Here is a 17,536-nt window from a genome sequence, read left to right on the forward strand (position 1 = left end):
TCGGGCATTGAAAAAAAAAAAAATGGGGGACTATTTCAGATTGATAGACCATTAAAAACAAATAAATGCAAAGAGTAATTGAGACGGTTGAGAATAATGAGAGTATTGCGTCATATGATAAATACAAATTGAATTCGCATCCTTTCCTTGCTTCTTCGCCTTTGCCCTCCTTACTTCTCTTTCCATCTTTTTTTTTTTTTTTTTTTTTGCATTTATCGACATTTGTACTACTGCTACTACTTTCATGATGCACTGCTATGGGGTGGTATCCGTATGTGCAAATAAATTGTATGCTTATTTTTGCAACATTGCACCAGCTTTTTACACTTGTCCCACTAAAAAAGTCCGATCCCATGTCCTTTCTCTACTTCAACAATGACAGATGCTTCACCTTTCTGTTCCTGCCAATTCTAAACTCCCTTAATTTCGTTTAACAGACCAATTTTACCACACTCCACTTGTGCTCATTTCACAAACCATTAGTATAATTAGCCATCCGATTTTCTTTTCTTTATTTCTTTTTCATTTAAAAAAATATTTTTTTTTGGGTTGTCAAGGTGTATTGATGTGCTCCATGTGGTGATAATTAATCGTATAAAGAAAGATGATGCATCAACCCCAACTGCATGCTATCGTTTATCTATCACTCACTTCGACTTTGTTTGTTAGATGTTAATATTTAAAGGGGGCCAAAAAAAAAAAAAAAAAAGCAAGCAAGCAGATGACACCAAACTCCCAATTTAGTCGAGGGCCAAAAATGTCAGACACTAAAACATCACACACAATCTGATGAAAGCTGAAAGTGTGGCCTTTTAAGTAGTAACATAAGGAGTGGGATTAGTCGGGTCCTGTAAGGATTGACCCGGATACCACTCCGTCAGAAAAATAAAAAATAAAAAAGTAGTAACATAATGAGGAAATACCACGTCCAACTCCCCAACCAAACTCTACGTTCTACAACATAACCCAAATTTTGTCTACAAGTTCATGTGGAAAACGCAGGGGTGACGTTACGCACACGCTTTAACTTTGGAAAATTAGCTTTTAGGTTTAGAAAAATTTTAAAGTTGCATCTTATTTGACCCCACTAAATTTTAACAAATTTTCTTTTCTATATACATTGACCCCAAACAATTGAAAATTCATAATTGTTATCATCACAAGAATTTTAAATTTATTTCAAGTTATTTATGAAAGTTATTTCAAGAATAAATTCTTCCAGAGTACTCGTAGGGTACGTAAAATAATGAATATTTCAGAAGATAAGTACTCTGGGGTACAATTATGAATATTTTGGGTGGTAGGTGGAAGGAAAGGGTGGTACATTTTTCTTTTAAGTAATTTGTTAGTATTTTTATTGGGTGTATTTGGAATGTTTTTAGAGTTATTTTTTGAGTGTATTACCGTGTACTTGTATTAGAAAGACTAGTTAGAATCAAAGTGCATACAGAGGCATTTGAAATGTTTTTTAGAGGTATCTTTTGGGTGTGTTTGGATGGAGATGATTTGAGATAAAATAATTTGCTTCACATATTTTAATTACCTTTTTATCTTCCCAATCACCTTTTTATTTCACATACATCATATCACAAAAAATGTTATAGTAATTATCTCAAATAAATCATCCAAATAAACTCCTATCCAAACAAAATTGTTTTTCACATACATTTTCATAAACTATAGTGAGAATGGTATAGCACATAGCACGAATAATTTTTTATACTAGCTGGAGCAAGTATTGCTGTATTGGTCCAACCTGGGGCTTTTTAATTGGGTTCAATTATTTAGACCCAAAGTCCATATAAAGTTAGACCCCAAATTTAACGGTTCAAACGGGCTAATCTCGGACTAGTCGGGCGCTGTCAACAAGACCTGTGCATCATAAATATTCAAGTCAAAACAAGACCTCTGCATCATAAATTTGAATAATTTTAACTATTGTTAACAGGTAAAGACACGTGTCATGCATAAATGCAGATGTGCATTGTTGGAAATGGGAATAGATTTCACTAGGAAGGAACCAAATCCGTTTCAAGACCGATAGACAATTTGTAAGAATAATCGGTGAAAGCCACTTAATTAATGGGCAGATGACATGCTCTGGCTAAAAAACCTTAGGTTGTGTTTGGATTGCATTTTCCGTGATTTTTCATGGAAAAATTACTGTAGCGATTTGATGTATGTGAGAGAAAAAGGTAATAGGAAAATGTGATCACGGAAAACGATGTAATTTTTCGATGGAAACAGGCAATTCAAACAAGGCCTTTTGGGATAATTTCAGAAACCTCCATTGAGGTTTTTGATAATTTCATTTAGCTCTCTCGAAGTTTTTATAATTACACATACCTCTCTTATCATTTAAAATGACAATATTACCCCTAAATATTTTAATGCAATTCCCTTGCTTGATATGCTTATACTTAGAATGACTTTTAAAATTATTATTTTTTCATTCTTTTTCCTTCTTATTTAAATTTTTTGTCAATAAAACTGTAAAACTACTACTATTATCTCTAGTTTCTATTGTAACCAAATGTTGAATTAGTGATTTTTTTAATGAGTTAACTTTACACGTAATACAATATTTTTTGCTAATCTTTGTTTTTTATTTTTTTGGCATTAAAATTAACAATAAATTAAAAAAAGGTCCAAAATCACTATTAAATTATGATAATCCCACTATTCGAAAAATTCATAAATTCTAAATTAATTATTTTGACATTTTCTTTCATATTTTATAAATCTAAATCCATAATAAAATACCATAAAAAGTATCCTATCATAGTGATAAATTTATTATTATTAATATTATAGTTATTTGTCAAATAGCAAGTATGGACATGAACATTTTGACATCTTTTCCTTATAATTACACTAGATAACGTTATAATTGGACAGGGAAGTAAATTAAAACTCACTACACAATGGCATTTTTGAGTATTCATTTAAAAATTTAATCAAATTAATATTATTTTAAGGTTTTGTTACTAAAACTATCAAATCAAATGAGGTAAGTGTAATTTTTCAAATTTCATGAGAACTTAGTGAAATTGTTAGAAATCTTAGGGGTGGTTTCTGAAATTATCCCTAAATTTGTTAGTTTTTTTTCTGAACTAGACAAACTAAAACAAAAAACGCACTAACCACCGAACTCAGAAGTGGTGCAAGAAACGTTTTTAATCCCATTGCGTAATTCCAACGCCTTTCTTACGCGACAAAAAGGAATGTCAAAACCATAAAATCAACGGATAAATATGTGCTCATTTTAGTGAACCAAATTTTGTTTCTAATTAAAGAAGGAAAAATGATTAATTTTTACATTATACAGCTATGCAACCAAAGTGTAAATAAAAAAAAAAAAAATAAGTAAGGATCTTATTCTTTGTTCTCCTAATTCGACTCTTCTTTTTACATACTGAATTCCCCCAGCTAGTAATCTCAACTTGCATCGTTTAGCAATATTTCTTAAAGAAACACAATTGCTGACATGATTCAGAGTAGCGCGGTGGTTTTATCTACTGTTATTATATTTTTAAAATTTGGATCATATAATTAGAAGTTAGAACTCATGAATTAAACGAGAGAAAGCAAAATAAAGTGAAAAAAATGACTTCTTTTTTTAAAATTAGATTTCGTAATTTTTCACTTATACCGCTTTCCCTTTTGCTATCCAATTAGGATGAAACACAATTGCCTACATGATTCAGAATAGCGCGGTGGTTTATCTATTGTTATTATATTTTTTTAATTTGGATCATATAATTAGAAGTTAGAACTCAAGAATTTAAACGAGAGGAAAGTAAAATAAAGTAAAAAAATGACTTTTTTTTTTTTAAATTAGAATTCTTGATTCTTCACTTATACTCCTTTCCTTTTTGCTATCCAATTAGGGATGTCAACGGGTCCCCCGCCCCCGTCTCGCTGCCTAAACATATGCCCCGCTCCCGTCCCACCCCGTCACCCGCTTCGCCCCGTTTTCCTTGCAAGTGCCTACGAGGGGAAAAGTTTATAATTAATAACAAATATATAATAAATAAAAATTATAACTAATAATTCAATATAAATGTATAATTAGTAAAAAATATCTAATAGAATAAATGTAAACTAGTAAAAATTGTAATTAGTAATTTAGTATAAATATATTAGTATAACTAATCAATAGTTTGTATTAATATAAATATATAGTTATTAGTATACCGAATAATATTAATTATATTACATATGCATAATTTGATATTTATAACTAATAATATTAAATATGTTATGTATATAATTAATATATATATTATTTTATTTAAGTGAAGGACGAGGTGAGGGATGGGGCTGCCAAGTTTTTTAACCCGGAGGAGGGGGGACATTTTACCCCATCCGGTCTCATTAATCCCTGGTGAGCGCCCGTTTCAATTGCCATCCTTACATCCATTCCATCTCTCTCCCCCAAATAAAGGAAATGCTTGATCCCCACTCGGAGAGGGAAAAAAAGGGGGAGGAAAAGAAATACTAATGACTACAAGGCATTAAAAAAAAAAACGAAAGGGTAAAATCGCTACACTAGTGCGTATTTTGTCTAGGCACCCCTTGCGTTTTCCTTGTGAATTGAGTAGTAGTAGAATAGAATAGAATCTGCGCAGCTGCTGACTCTCTCATCAAATATCTCTCGCCTTAGTCCTCGGCGTCGTCGATCAAATCGATCTCTTCACAAAATCATCCATCAGCGACTGAACAAGCTTTATAAGCTATCTTCACTCATGACGCTTGGCTCAGGAGGATCCAGTGTCGTGGGTCAGTCTTTTACTTGTTTATCTTCGATCTCTCTTCTTGAAGATTTATCTTCGTCTTTATTTATTTGCTTCAATTTCCAATTCGAATCTGCTAGGTGGATGACTCGATTGTTTTGTGCATATCTATGTGCATCACCTGATGTGAGTTTTTTTGGGTTTCATTTCTTGTCAAACTTTCCTCGTCTCTTTAAATGATTGAATGGTGGAATTTTGATGGTTCCTTCTTCCTTTTTTTTTTTTATTTTATTTTTTTGGGGACAAATATCCTTTCATTTATCTCTGCTTTATTTGTCGTTCATTTTTGATCCGTTAGAGCTATTATTTGTTTCTTTCTTACTTACTTTCCTGGTTTGTGGGTTTAGCATCTCAGTTTGATTGCTGCAATAAGTTCGGTGGATTGTGAAGGGGTTTTTCGAGATTTGGTGTTATTGGCTTTAGTTTTTGGATGTTCATGCAATTAATTGTCATAAATGGGGGGTTTTTTTTCATCGAATTTAAGTTTTTTTTTCGGCCAATTGTTGCTGCAAAATTGTATTTCATGTTTTTCTTTGGCCATGATATTTGCATTCCAAAATATCTCCGGCACTCCACTCTAACACGTGAAGGAATGTGGAGTGCCAGAGGATTATCTCGCAGGGAAAATACCGTTTGCCTTTTCTTTTCTGGAATTTTCCTGGTTGAGTTCACTCTCTTATTGAGATTTCCGAATGCTATTCTTACTAGTTCAGTAAATTTGCTGTCATTGTCAATTCTAAATGCTGCATGGTACATTTCATGAAAAATTCTGAATGAAGCTGCAGAAATAGAGGACCTAAGTAATGTGTTTCTTTGCTTCCGGTGGTTTCAATTTTCCCAAGTTTTTCATTGTTGGTGTGGAATTCATTGTTTGGAGATGCATGGATAGATTGTTACTATTTTGGTGCTCTGTAGCTATCTTTCACTTATGGTCTTGCACAAAGCAGGGAAGCAGGGAGTCAAGTAAAAGTATTACTATTGCCTTATCTTGATGATTTTGAGTCTGTGTAATTGGACAATTGGTTATTATATTATCTGGTATGATCAGCCTTTTGTTGGTATGTCGGTCTAGTTTCAAATGTTGCCAAGGAAAATTTGAATGAGCTCAGGAGGGGAATACGTTGCAATCTCAGGGTTGTGGTACTTCTTTTCTTTTCTTAACATGCATTCACAAGCATTGGAAAGTTTTATAATGTTCGAAAGCAGGATGCTTCATTCTGGAGAATTTTAGCTTCTCACACCTTGAAATCGCCTTGCAGTCCCTCGAAATTTTAGATTGCTAGAGGAACTTGAACGTGGAGAAAAAGGTATTGGAGATGGAACTGTGAGCTATGGAATGGATGACGGAGATGATATTTACATGCGTTCTTGGACTGGCACCATTATTGGTCCTCACAATGTAAGCATCTTTTTTTTATCTGTGACAAGTTTGATTTTTCCCTGGCTTGGCCTTGTTTGAAGGCCGCTGAAAGAGTTGGTAGCAATAATTGCGCATATTGCTGAATTTTAACGTGTCATTTTGTTTGGGAAACAAAGTTCAATAGACGAGAGTGATCAGATGCTCAGATTAGCTTTTTTTTAAGCAACCAAGGGCCGGTTCTGGTTCTCAACTGCATATGGCCATATCGTTGCATAGTTCACAGGGTTACCAATTACATCTGCCATTTGGTGCCTTCAAACTACTGTTCTTACCTTTCAATACTGCCAAGTGGTGGGTCTATGGTTTGATATGCAAGAACTGTTTTTTATATATATATATTTTTTACTTTGGAACCTTTATTGTCATGTTTAAGCATGACCATCCAGTATATGTGGAATTGAAATTTTTGAAAGTTGTGGAAATATGATTCAAACACAATATTTGTTGGCCAGAATGTGCAGGAAATGTGTATTCTTTCAGTTGGGATGTTCTATCAGCTGACTGTTCCATCCTTTCATTTTAATTAACTTTTTATAGATCTGGTTTGATTTCTCTATTATATTCTATCTTTGATCTTACTAATTTAGCTGAAGGATGTTATCGTTTTCTTTTTTTCAGTCTGTCCATGAAGGTCGCATTTATCAGTTGAAGTTATTTTGCGACAAGGATTATCCTGAGAAGCCACCAAGTGTTCGTTTTCATTCTCGGATCAACATGACCTGTGTTAACCATGAAACTGGAGTGGTAAATGTCAACCTTTTGTCTTTTAAGTGGTCAATCATGTATTTTTCATTTGATCTGGAATTTTTTCAATTTACTTGTGAAGTTTTGCTGACCACTTAATTGATTGCATATGTTTACTTTCTTTTTAACCTTTTTGTAAGAGGGGAATAAGCGATGAGGGGTTTGTTTGGCATGATTAGCTCCATGTTATTCTCCTCTAATCATGTATGATGCAATTGAGGTAAACAATGATATGGACCTTAGGACTTTGACAACTTTATTTTGAAATACATGGCCCTCTTGGGTATGGCTTATATGCAAATTCAGATATACATATTGTTTGTGACTCTGTACAAAATGGTGTCAACATTGGGTGTATCATGCCCTGGCCAATATGAATATGCCAATGTCAACTATTTTGGACATTTTAAGTGTATATTCGATTGAGTCCTGCAGTAGTTGAGTTTTTTAAGAAGCATCATCATTTGAAGCACTGGGAAAATCTTGATCCCACTATAGATGGGTTAATTAGCAGTGAAACTTAAAGCTAACTGATGATGTAATAAGTCTACTGCACGATATGATTGTCCCTGCTAAGTTCGAGTATTATGAGCACTTACACGGGACTGCTTCCAAAAGACTATTGACAAAGTCTGCTTAGCTATTGCTACATCAATGCATGTGCACCAAAAGATGTTTGTTCTCCTTTGGGAAAAGTTATGCACAACTACCTTCCGCTCAACTTCTTGTGACTTATATGTTGAGATATTATCCAGTACTTTGCTCAGTATAAATAACAAGTTACAGTACCTTGGTGCGTTGGGTGTGTGTGATAATGCATATGGTTGGATGATAACATACCGACTGTTTGGTGTAGGTGGAACCCAAAAAGTTTGGGCTTCTGGCGAATTGGCAACGGGAATACACCATGGAAGACATACTGACACAGCTGAAAAAAGAGATGGCAGCACCACACAACCGTAAGCTCGTCCAGCCTCCGGAAGGGACCTACTTTTAGCATAAAGGCTTTATAGTTCTTGTTGGCCAAATGCAGATCTTATAGTTGGTAATGCTGTGGTGAGCCTAAATAGGAAAGGAACGTCTCAAGAAACTTCTGTTGACTCTCCAATTCCTATTCATCTCTTTCTTTGGCTGTCCTATTCTGTAAACTGCTCTGCTGAATGTTGTTCGTTGATGGGATCGTAACTGTGTGCCAATTATAAATACTACTTCATTGAATTTTGCGTTGCCTTTTTAATGTTTAATGCTCCATGCACAATCCTTATTTCGCTCTTTTTCGCGCGTATTGTGCTTATTTTAGTCGTCCATCTTTGTCAAAGCACGTCTTGTGGTGCCAAACCTCAGCATCCTAGTTTGGAACAGGTAATTAAAGCGGGTCCGCTGCTCAGATTATTATATGGCTCTGCTGGCAGAACATCGTCTTTGATTTGAATGACCTTACAGATTGGTAATTAGACCAACCAGTGTCCTTAACCGCGGGTATGTCTGTTCTTTGAGCCCATATCCCATGACCCATAGAAATCGATCTGATTAAATTTTGGAAGCCGGTGTATCCTCTGTCCTCCTTTCTGGCTTTCTGCTTGCCTAAAGCTCGTCAAATCAAAGGCTGAAAATAGTAGTGTGTGGATTGTAAATTATCTGAGATAATTTTGTGAAAAAATACTGTAGCATTTTTTTGATATGATGTATATGAGATAAAAAAGTGATTGAAAAATGTGTTGATGGTGCTAACAAATCAGTGTGTGTAAATAAGATGCAAATAGAGTGTAATAATTTATGATCAAAACACACTCGATTTGAACTCCCTCGCCTCAATTTCTGATTTCATTTTTCGTATTCTCTCTATATTTCCTTTTTTGTTGGGAGGGATGGATGAAAGGTTGAAAAATTATTGATTGTATTGATTGGAGGAAGGATAGAAAAATTTATCAGTTCATTTGACCAATTACGAAGGAATTTTGTAACCTCGAGCTATTCACACAAAATCAGGTATGACTGGAGTGGCCTACAACTGCTCATTTTAGCTTTTACATGATTCAGTTACATTTTCAAATAAATGGGAGGTTGAAATGCTTAGGTTGTGTTTGGATTGTAATTTTTTGGAATTTTTGTAGAAAGTGTACTGTAGTGATTTAATACATGTGACGTAAAAAAGTGATTAAAAATATATTCACGAAAAATGTATAAATTTTTTTTAATCAAAAAATCCCTTTCCAAACAAAGCCTTAGGATCCGAATTAACAACTCATTTGGAGATCCGAAAAGTAAAATCGAAGCAAAGCAAAAGCTCTCCATATTCCTGCCCTCCCCCAGTCTCCTCCCCGCCCCCAAAACCCCCCAGGGAAAGGGCCCCCCGGGAAAGGGCAAAAAAGGGAAAAGACAAAAACAAACAAATTGGTCGGAAGAAGAGCCAACATTATACTACTAATTAAAAAATAAAATCAAGCAGTTGTAAGTTGTAACCGGTAACCTCTGTGTGATAGGCTAATTTTTGGGGTGGGGGTTGTTTTACTCACACACAGAAGCCGATGGCCCTAGCAAGCCAATCAGCAGTAATTGTGATATGGCGAAAGGGTATTCTCGTAATTAAACGAGCCCAAATAGCCGAAAAGCGTAAAACCAGTGGGCTCCACATCCTACGTTACTTCAATCAATCCCATCCGCCTCTCTCCCACTAGTCCACGTCGGCCACCTCCTCTTCCCCATGCCTCCACCCATACCCCACCCAAAAAAAAACGCAGCAAGTCCCCTCATCTGTTCCTGTTGTTACTCGCAGAGACATCGCTTTCCGTGCTGCTTCTATTGCTACTTGTACAAAGCCCTAACTTCACCAGCCTATCACCATCATAACCCCCAGAAATTAATAAACAAATAGTAAAAAAATTTTAAAAAGTAAGGTGGGGAAAAAAATCGCCGCGATCTGGAGCCGTCAGATCCTACATGTCCCCTCGCTTCTCTCTACTATCGTCGCCGTCCACCACCACCACTACCCCGGCGGCCGACGGCGTTCTCAATAGACAGATCTTGATCCGTTCTGTCTGGTCCAGCAACTTAGAGTCCGAATTTTCTTTGATCCGCCACGCCATCGACCGTTACCCGTATGTCTCCATGGACACCGAGTTTCCCGGCGTTGTCTTCCGCCAAGATTTCCGCCACGGCAGCCCTACCGATCACTACAAAACTCTCAAGTCCAACGTCGACGCCCTCAAGCTCATCCAGGTCGGCATCACACTCTCCGACTCTCATGGAAACTTCCCCGACCTCGGCTCCCCAGATAACTACTACATCTGGGAGTTTAACTTCTCCGACTTCGACGTCACCCGCGACGAGCACGCTCCCGGTTCTATCGATCTCTTGCGTCACCAGGGCATCAATTTCGAGAAGACTCGTATGTACGGAGTCGAAGCTTCCCGTTTCGCTGAGCTCATGATGTCCTCCGGACTCGTCTGCAACGACGACGTCTCCTACGTCACTTTTCACAGTGCCTACGATTTCGGCTACTTGATCAAGGCCTTGACGGGTCGCGTTCTGCCGGCGGAATTGGGGGAGTTTATGGAATTACTGAGGGTGTTCTTTGGGAAGAGGGTTTATGATGTGAAGCACTTGATGAAGTTCTGTAAGAGCCTCCATGGCGGGCTGGACCGAGTGGCGAGCACCCTTGAGGTGTCCAGGGCCGCTGGCAAGTGTCATCAGGCAGGTTCTGATAGCCTGCTTACGTGGCACGCATTTCAAAGAATCAGGGAGGTCTACTTCAACGGGGATGAGGGGCTGCCGGAAAAGTACGCTGGTGTACTGTATGGGTTAGAGGTCATCTCTGCTTGAATATTTCTTTTATATTCTCTCTTAGGCAATGGTACCTCGTGTTGATGTAGACTGCTCTTCGAATTTCTTCTTGTCAAGTTGTACAATCCTTTGGCATTATATCAGTAGTAATTTCAGCTCATTTGTTTCCTTTAGCCTGATTAATTTCCCATGGAGCTGCATGTGTGTGTGTGTGTGAGACAGAGTTTGCACACAGCTCCGACAGGTTCACTTGTTTTTACGTTTAGTTATTCAAGTTAACAGGTTTATGGGCATAAACATGATACTACTACACTTCCCACCTTTTTTTTTTTTATTGTTCTTGAACTTCAAGTTGTCGATTGGCTGTCGTGCACTTCTCTTCATTATAAGGTTTACAGTGGATCGGGTTTGATGAATGTGACATGCTTCCTAAAGTAAATTTACCAAGGTTGAGGGTACGATATACTTCCTGTGTGGTAATACCAGAGTTAGAGGTTAGACCAAGAATTCTGGTCATAGTACATCATTCTGTTGGTACAAGTCTTTTTTAAGCTTACTGGTACTTTTCCAAACAATGCAGGAGTTTGATGTATCCGTCTGATTAGAACTTCCAAATTAATGCTTTTAACTGTGAGAGTGGCTTTAGGTAGTAAAGGTTAGATTTTCAGTCTGACTTGTTAGGTCGTGTCCTTTGCTAATTGTGAATTACCTTTTTGCTTTTTCTTCTTTTTTCAGTAAATCATTTCATAAGCAATTTGCAATTGGTTTTAGAGGTTATGAATTTTTAATCTCTGGATTATTTGTGCAAACTTCTCTTCTATCAGGATTAGATGGAGCTTAATTTTGCTAATTTAGGATTATCATGGAGATTTGGTAAAGTTGGATTATTAGCACATGGAGTATTTATTAGAAAACTTTTCCTTAGACCTTGACCAAATTTACTCAGCAATCATAACTGTGATCCAAAACCAACGCGTCTGCACACTAATTTGCAGATGAATTTTCTCATATTTCTATTTTTTTAAAGATTTCTTCACAAGATAGTCATTTTGGGTCAATGAAAGAGAAAAAGTTAGATTATTTTTCGAGCTAGCGTTTTTCCTTTACCTTCTGGATGCTTTTGGGTTAATCTTGTATGTATTACCAGGGCGAAAAACAAACCTTGCTTCACTTGGTATTTTTGAGTGCAAGCCACTGAGTTACTGATTGAGCCAACTTAAAGCTTAATGATGTCAAGCTTATATGTTTGCTAACCTGATCAAGCTTTTGTGTGTGGATAGTTTATATTATATTCCTGACTTCACCTCACCGTTTTTTGTTCTCTCCTCCTTGAGATTTCCCCCCACCACTACCGGCCGAGCTTCCCCAATGTCTCTCTCTCTCTCTCTGAGGGATGCCCTTGCTGGTACACTACATCAAATGCAGTTGCTTTTTTCTTGCTGTCAAACCAACTACAACAACTGGGGTTTGATGGTAGCCACCAGAATTGGGGCTTCTCTTCTTGTGTCTTTCCAGCAGTCAATTATCTAGATAAGCACCAAACTTCATTTTGGTCTTCTTTATGGTAATGTAATTCAAGATCTGATGTTCTTGATGCAAAAATACCTAAAAAATCTGCTGTTCTTGATAGAATATTTATATGTTCTGGGATCATTACATTGATTAAATTTGTTGGAGTCAAACAGGCATCGAGAAGCATGCACTTTGGTGTTCCATCCGAGATTTCATATGGTTATTCCCTTACTCAAAGTTGTATGTTTTTCTAAGATTATGGCTGTTTTTTATACGCATCTGGTGGCAATCAAATGTTGCAATGCAAGCTTTGCTTCCTTTTGGAGTGAGGAATGTGCAGCTATACCTCTTGACTTTGCTCATGGTCATTCAGCAAAGAGATCTTTTAATGTTTGTACATGTTGACAAGGTTGTCAAGAACTCTTTGGAGGTGGAAGTTTCTTATTTCTGTACTACTTCATGATTGTGACAGCAGGAAATAGCTAAAACACGATAGGCAACTGTACCTGGTGTGAGTGGCAAGGAGCTTGGCTCCCCTTAAGCCAGGTCTCAGGTTCAAGTCTTGCGAATGGAGAGACAGGTGCTGGGAGAGCTTGCGCCTCTTATGGGGTCCAACCTGGCTCAACTCCGGATTAGTCAGGGCCCAAAGTGGCCACTGGATACCGAGGGGTCTGACCGAAAAACTATACCTGAATGCATCGTTCATCCAAATATTCTAGGTAATGAAGCTCTTTTGAGGTATCATGGTTTAGTTGTCAATTGTAGTGCCATCTTTTCTCATTTATCCATGGTTTTTGTTCTGATTGTGCTAGGTAGAAGTCTGCCATCGGCAGCCAAGCTGCTGTTTGACATCCTAGTAGGTGGCGTTTTTCATATTTGGTATGGGAATTTTCTTTTGGTTAAGAAAATTAAGGCTGTTCAAGTTATTGACTTCACGTCTATCATAGCCATTTTATTTTGGATCGTTTGGAGATATGTGGCATCAGTCTTTTGAACATTATATGCAACTACATGGTGAATTCATTATAGATAAACAGTTGATTCTTGCTAATGGCTAATGCGATGCATGCATACAGTACCTATGAGATAAAAGCGTCTATAGAAAGGTTAAAAAGATTATATTCTGTGGCTGGAGAAGGACAAAGACTGAACAATTCTGGTGATTTGAGAAGCTGTAGTTTAGCTGGTCAATTTCACTATTATGGTTTTTTTTTTTTTACTGTGGCGCTCTATTTTACTTACACGTCCTATAAAATCGCAAACCAGAGTCAACTTATAGTGTCGATAAATTTGGACTTAAGATTTTATAAATCATCGCTAGTCTTCAACATTTCATCTGCCTTAAAATTGAATCAACCAATATCAGAAACAATTTTTATTTCGGTAGTCGCCGTTGTTGTTATCCATCTAACACTGCACTTTTATGATGCTAATTAGTCTTGAGAACTTTACTACTAAGACGTGACCTTTTATTGGTAATAATTTATCACTTCTTTTGTAGATATGTTGGTTTATGTTACTGTGTCTTGCAGTTTTTCTGATTGCTTGTTGTTTTAGGTTTTGCTGTTGGTTGTGCATTAATGGGGAATATCTATGTTACTTTAAACGGCAAGATTTACTTTTAACAGCCATTCAGTAAATTGGTACCTTATGCACGCCATTGCAAGGATTTTTCATTTAGCTATTTAATATGTTGTTTCCAAGACAATGTTTTCAAGTGTATAGTGAATTTTCCACTTAGTGGTGGATGATATGATGTGGACTTTGATCAACTGCTAAGGGTTGATTACTTGTAAGGTATCCAATTTCAGGATGTTCCTTGGTTGCCTTTTTAGGCGATTAGGACAATTTACAGCAAGGTCAAAATACACTGAGGTTTATGCCCGAGACAAAAGCTTTACTTCCTTAGGATTACAATTAACTGAATTCTCTAACATTTCCTTGAGGATCTATCTTAATTTATTTGTATGTTTAAATACTTTCAATTTGTCTTTTGGAAGTTGGGGCCTGTTTGTGGAAGAGACTAACTAAAAGATGATACTCAAACTTCAATTGGCGTGTAGTTCTGAACTTTTTCCCCAACTGATGTTGTTCCTAGATTATGTCTTTCAATAATTTGCCTCTGCATCTTATTTTGAAGGTGGTTACATCCTATAAGAGAACGTATTCAACCTCACTTCTGCTCTTCATTCATTCCCCTTCTCTTTATTTATGTGGGTGTTCTTGATTTTAGCTTCATTTTTGTTCAATTTATCGGATGATAAACTTGGGGTCTCTTCAGTCAAATTGCTGTACTTGATACCCATTTGTCTTCACCTTATTTGACTTTCATATAACGTTTACTGAAATAAATGGTATATCAAATTCTTGCCGTCCAAAGAACTTGTTTTCGATAATTTGTAATTTCCCTTTGCTTGTGCTTTTGTGACTGTTGTTACTGTCTACCATATTTAACAGCTTAGTACCTTAAATTGGAGCTTTCTTTTCCATGGCAATGCTGATATTCTATTTTTCTTGTTGGTTGAGCAAGTTGCTGATGGAAAGAGAAACACACCGAAACAGGAATTTAGCATGTTGGTGAGGCTTTCATCCTGGTATTGTAGATTTAAAATTTTGTCAGATTTTTAGATCTTCATCATCATGGTTCTCTTTTAGGTTTGACTCGTTTATGCATTGTTGCTGGTAACTTGCAGTAGTGTCTTTCTTCTGTTGGAACTTTGTCTTCATCTTGGATGTTCAAAGATATGTCAAGTTGTTCGTACGGGAGGCTTCAGGTCTTCATCTTAGTTCTTCTTGTTTATGCCAACTGGCTTTGGTGGACGGGAGGCTTCAGGCGGGGAGATTTATAAGAGGTAAGGTTCAGAATGTCGATGTACTTAATATTTTCATGAAAGTTAAAAGGAGTGGATGAGTTTATGAGATGGCTTTACTAGAGTTTTAGATAAATAGTTATATGTTTTTTACTACAACTGTTGTTTAAGTTGATGAGTGAAAATGAAATTGAGTAAGATTTTAATTTGTCTTAGTTGTCGGAGTTAGGTTTTTTGCACAGGAAAAAACATTTACTTCCTTACAACAATTATGATGCAAAAAAAAAAAAAAAGAAGAAAGAAATGTTCTTTCGAGTTTGGATTTAGTACCGGTTGCTTTCCCTAGCATTCCTCAAGTCCCAACTACTGAATAGTCCTAAATAGGCTGAAGTATTAGTTTGGTGGGGTTAGGTTATCACTCTTAGGCAAAGTAACGCTATAATATCCAACTTGGGCAAAGTCTCTACCCAAACTTCAAATTATATTTTTCCAAAAATTTTTTTTTTTTCTGGTAATGCGCAAGGATATCTCCCCGATGCATTATTTTGCCAAAAGGAAAAAGGTATTTGAGGATTTATTTTTCAGGTAAGGATGTCACGCACATGGGGTTTTGGTTGGTTGTTATTCCTATTGGGATTAAATACATCAACACGTTAGGCTGCCGGGGTTCACCGAATCCAGATGTCCAAATTTGTAAGTCGTACTCTTATTTAGTTTCATCCCCCCTCGAACGCAAATCTTTATTTGCTTTTTGTTTTTTTTTTGTGTGTTTTTTTTTTCTGTTATGGCATATAAGAGAACAAAATCTTACTCTGAATAAATAAGAGCCAGAAATGAGAATGTCAAGAGGGCTCAATCGGTGGCTCCTCTAAATCCACCTGAGATCTCAATTGCCACCACCACATAATATTCGGACTTTCAAAATTCGTGATTCTAAAAGAGAGAAATTTCTTTCCCCTTTTTTTTTTTGAATTGGAGTTGAATAATCATAAATATTTTAAGACCTTTGTGAGTAAGGGTTGTTCTTGTTTGATTATTTCATATAATTTTAGATTCTAATTTTGGAAAATTATTTAACTTTACTTTTTCATTTGCCTTTTTTTTTTTCTTTGAACTAAATCTTGGATTTTATAAGTGAAAAGGCTAATGAGTTTAGAATTTTGCGGTTTGTAAGTAAGTAGCCTTTTTCGAAATCTATAGCGACAGAAAACAGCTGTGAAATTTGTTCTCTTGTTCGAGTTAGTTAGTATTTTTCTTGTCGTCAACCTCCGCTACGATGCAAGTCGGTCCAAACTTTAAAGTGAAGAGGAAGTTAGCGTCTGAGAAAGGAGCGTGAGATTAAAACAATAACAGGAGAAGGAGGATAGTATTAATTGTATCTAGTTTGACGAAGTGGAATTTTAAAGCTAGTTAAATCCTCCGACTTATTTAGAGTAGTGATCCCCTATTACTTTTTGATGTCCTATTTTTACTTAGAATCAATAACGACTGATTCGACAACACGCCACTTTCCTCATCATTCATTGTCAATTTTCAGATTTAAGATTTTGTACAATGTCATCAATTCCTGGGGACCAGAACGAGACTAATTAAACACAAGTGATGGAGCCTTGGTCGACGTCAAGGTTGATGCGCTGCGATGGGATGCCCCCAAGATCAAAAGGTTTATTATCAAAAAATTAAAAAACCGTAGGTTCACGTTTCATCAAATTGTGACCGTATTTCTAATTTTTTGTAAATATCGTCTCACCAAGTGTAGGGGCTAGCAATAATTGGGTTTGTTTGGATAGGGTATTATTTAAAATATTATTTGGAATAATTACTGTAGCACTTTTTGTGATGTGATATATGTGAGATAAAAAGGTGATTGAAAATATAAAAAGGTGGGTTGGAAAATGTGTTTATGATGCAAGCGAAATATTATTTGGAATAATTTCACTATCCAAGTCAAGGTGGTTTGGAATAGTATTTGGGGATGCATGATCTTATCAACTTGTACTGGTCTCACAACTGTGAATATATATATTTTTATCAAAAAAATATTAAATGATGCGAAAAACTGGGGATTTTTATTTTTCAGTCTGAAAACTGATTTCCAGCTTGATTTTGCATTATCCTTTAGGAGTCAGGCTTGAATCTGGCGGAGGGGAGAAAGTTCTTGTGGTGGTCAGAAGGAAGCATAATCACGTGGACTTTCATTTTAAAGCGAGCTGTTTAGGAGGCAAATGATGTCAAGTTGTAGTCTGATACATCATAATCATGATCATCAAGTCATTAACGTTATCATAAATGGTGTTTCATATGCTTTTTCTTCGAAGCCCTCAAAAACTGATAATCGTTGTTAATTCTAAAGGCCGCAAAAAAAAAAAAAAAAACATGTATTTATTCTGGAACTAAAATATTTAACACCTCAACTGTCTCTTCATGACTACTTTAATCAATCCACAACTCCTTCGCTCTTGTCATTAGCA

General features: G+C 36.3%; 3 protein-coding genes across 4 annotated transcripts; all 3 read left to right on the top strand.

The window, feature by feature from the left end:
* The first annotated feature begins 4,371 nt into the window (after window positions 1-4,371).
* Window positions 4,372-8,178, top strand: LOC140009369 (ubiquitin-conjugating enzyme E2 variant 1D). The gene is made up of 4 exons (XM_072054630.1): window positions 4,372-4,782; window positions 6,056-6,195; window positions 6,835-6,960; window positions 7,817-8,178. Exons 1-4 carry the CDS (start codon window positions 4,749-4,751, stop codon window positions 7,955-7,957), a joined length of 441 nt encoding a protein of 146 aa, XP_071910731.1. The 5' UTR covers window positions 4,372-4,748; the 3' UTR covers window positions 7,958-8,178.
* A 1,494-nt stretch (window positions 8,179-9,672) lies between these two features.
* On the top strand, window positions 9,673-10,903 carry LOC140009368 (probable CCR4-associated factor 1 homolog 9). Its single transcript, XM_072054629.1, has one exon. It carries the CDS (start codon window positions 9,901-9,903, stop codon window positions 10,780-10,782), a length of 882 nt encoding a protein of 293 aa, XP_071910730.1. The 5' UTR covers window positions 9,673-9,900; the 3' UTR covers window positions 10,783-10,903.
* Window positions 10,904-11,053: 150 nt separating this feature from the next.
* Window positions 11,054-16,969, top strand: LOC113694276 (uncharacterized). Of its 2 annotated transcripts, XM_072054631.1 has the most exons (6): window positions 11,054-12,974; window positions 13,068-13,134; window positions 14,782-14,832; window positions 14,949-15,107; window positions 15,651-15,758; window positions 16,603-16,969. In XM_072054631.1, exons 1-4 carry the CDS (start codon window positions 12,824-12,826, stop codon window positions 15,040-15,042), a joined length of 363 nt encoding a protein of 120 aa, XP_071910732.1. In that variant the 5' UTR covers window positions 11,054-12,823; the 3' UTR covers window positions 15,043-15,107; window positions 15,651-15,758; window positions 16,603-16,969. The 2 variants fall into 2 exon arrangements, with proteins under 2 accessions (XP_071910732.1, XP_071910733.1); XM_072054632.1 differs by lacking the exon at window positions 15,651-15,758.
* Window positions 16,970-17,536: the final 567 nt, after the last annotated feature.

The sequence above is a fragment of the Coffea arabica genome, chromosome 6e, assembly GCF_036785885.1.
Source record: "Coffea arabica cultivar ET-39 chromosome 6e, Coffea Arabica ET-39 HiFi, whole genome shotgun sequence".
NCBI lineage: Eukaryota > Viridiplantae > Streptophyta > Magnoliopsida > Gentianales > Rubiaceae > Coffea > Coffea arabica.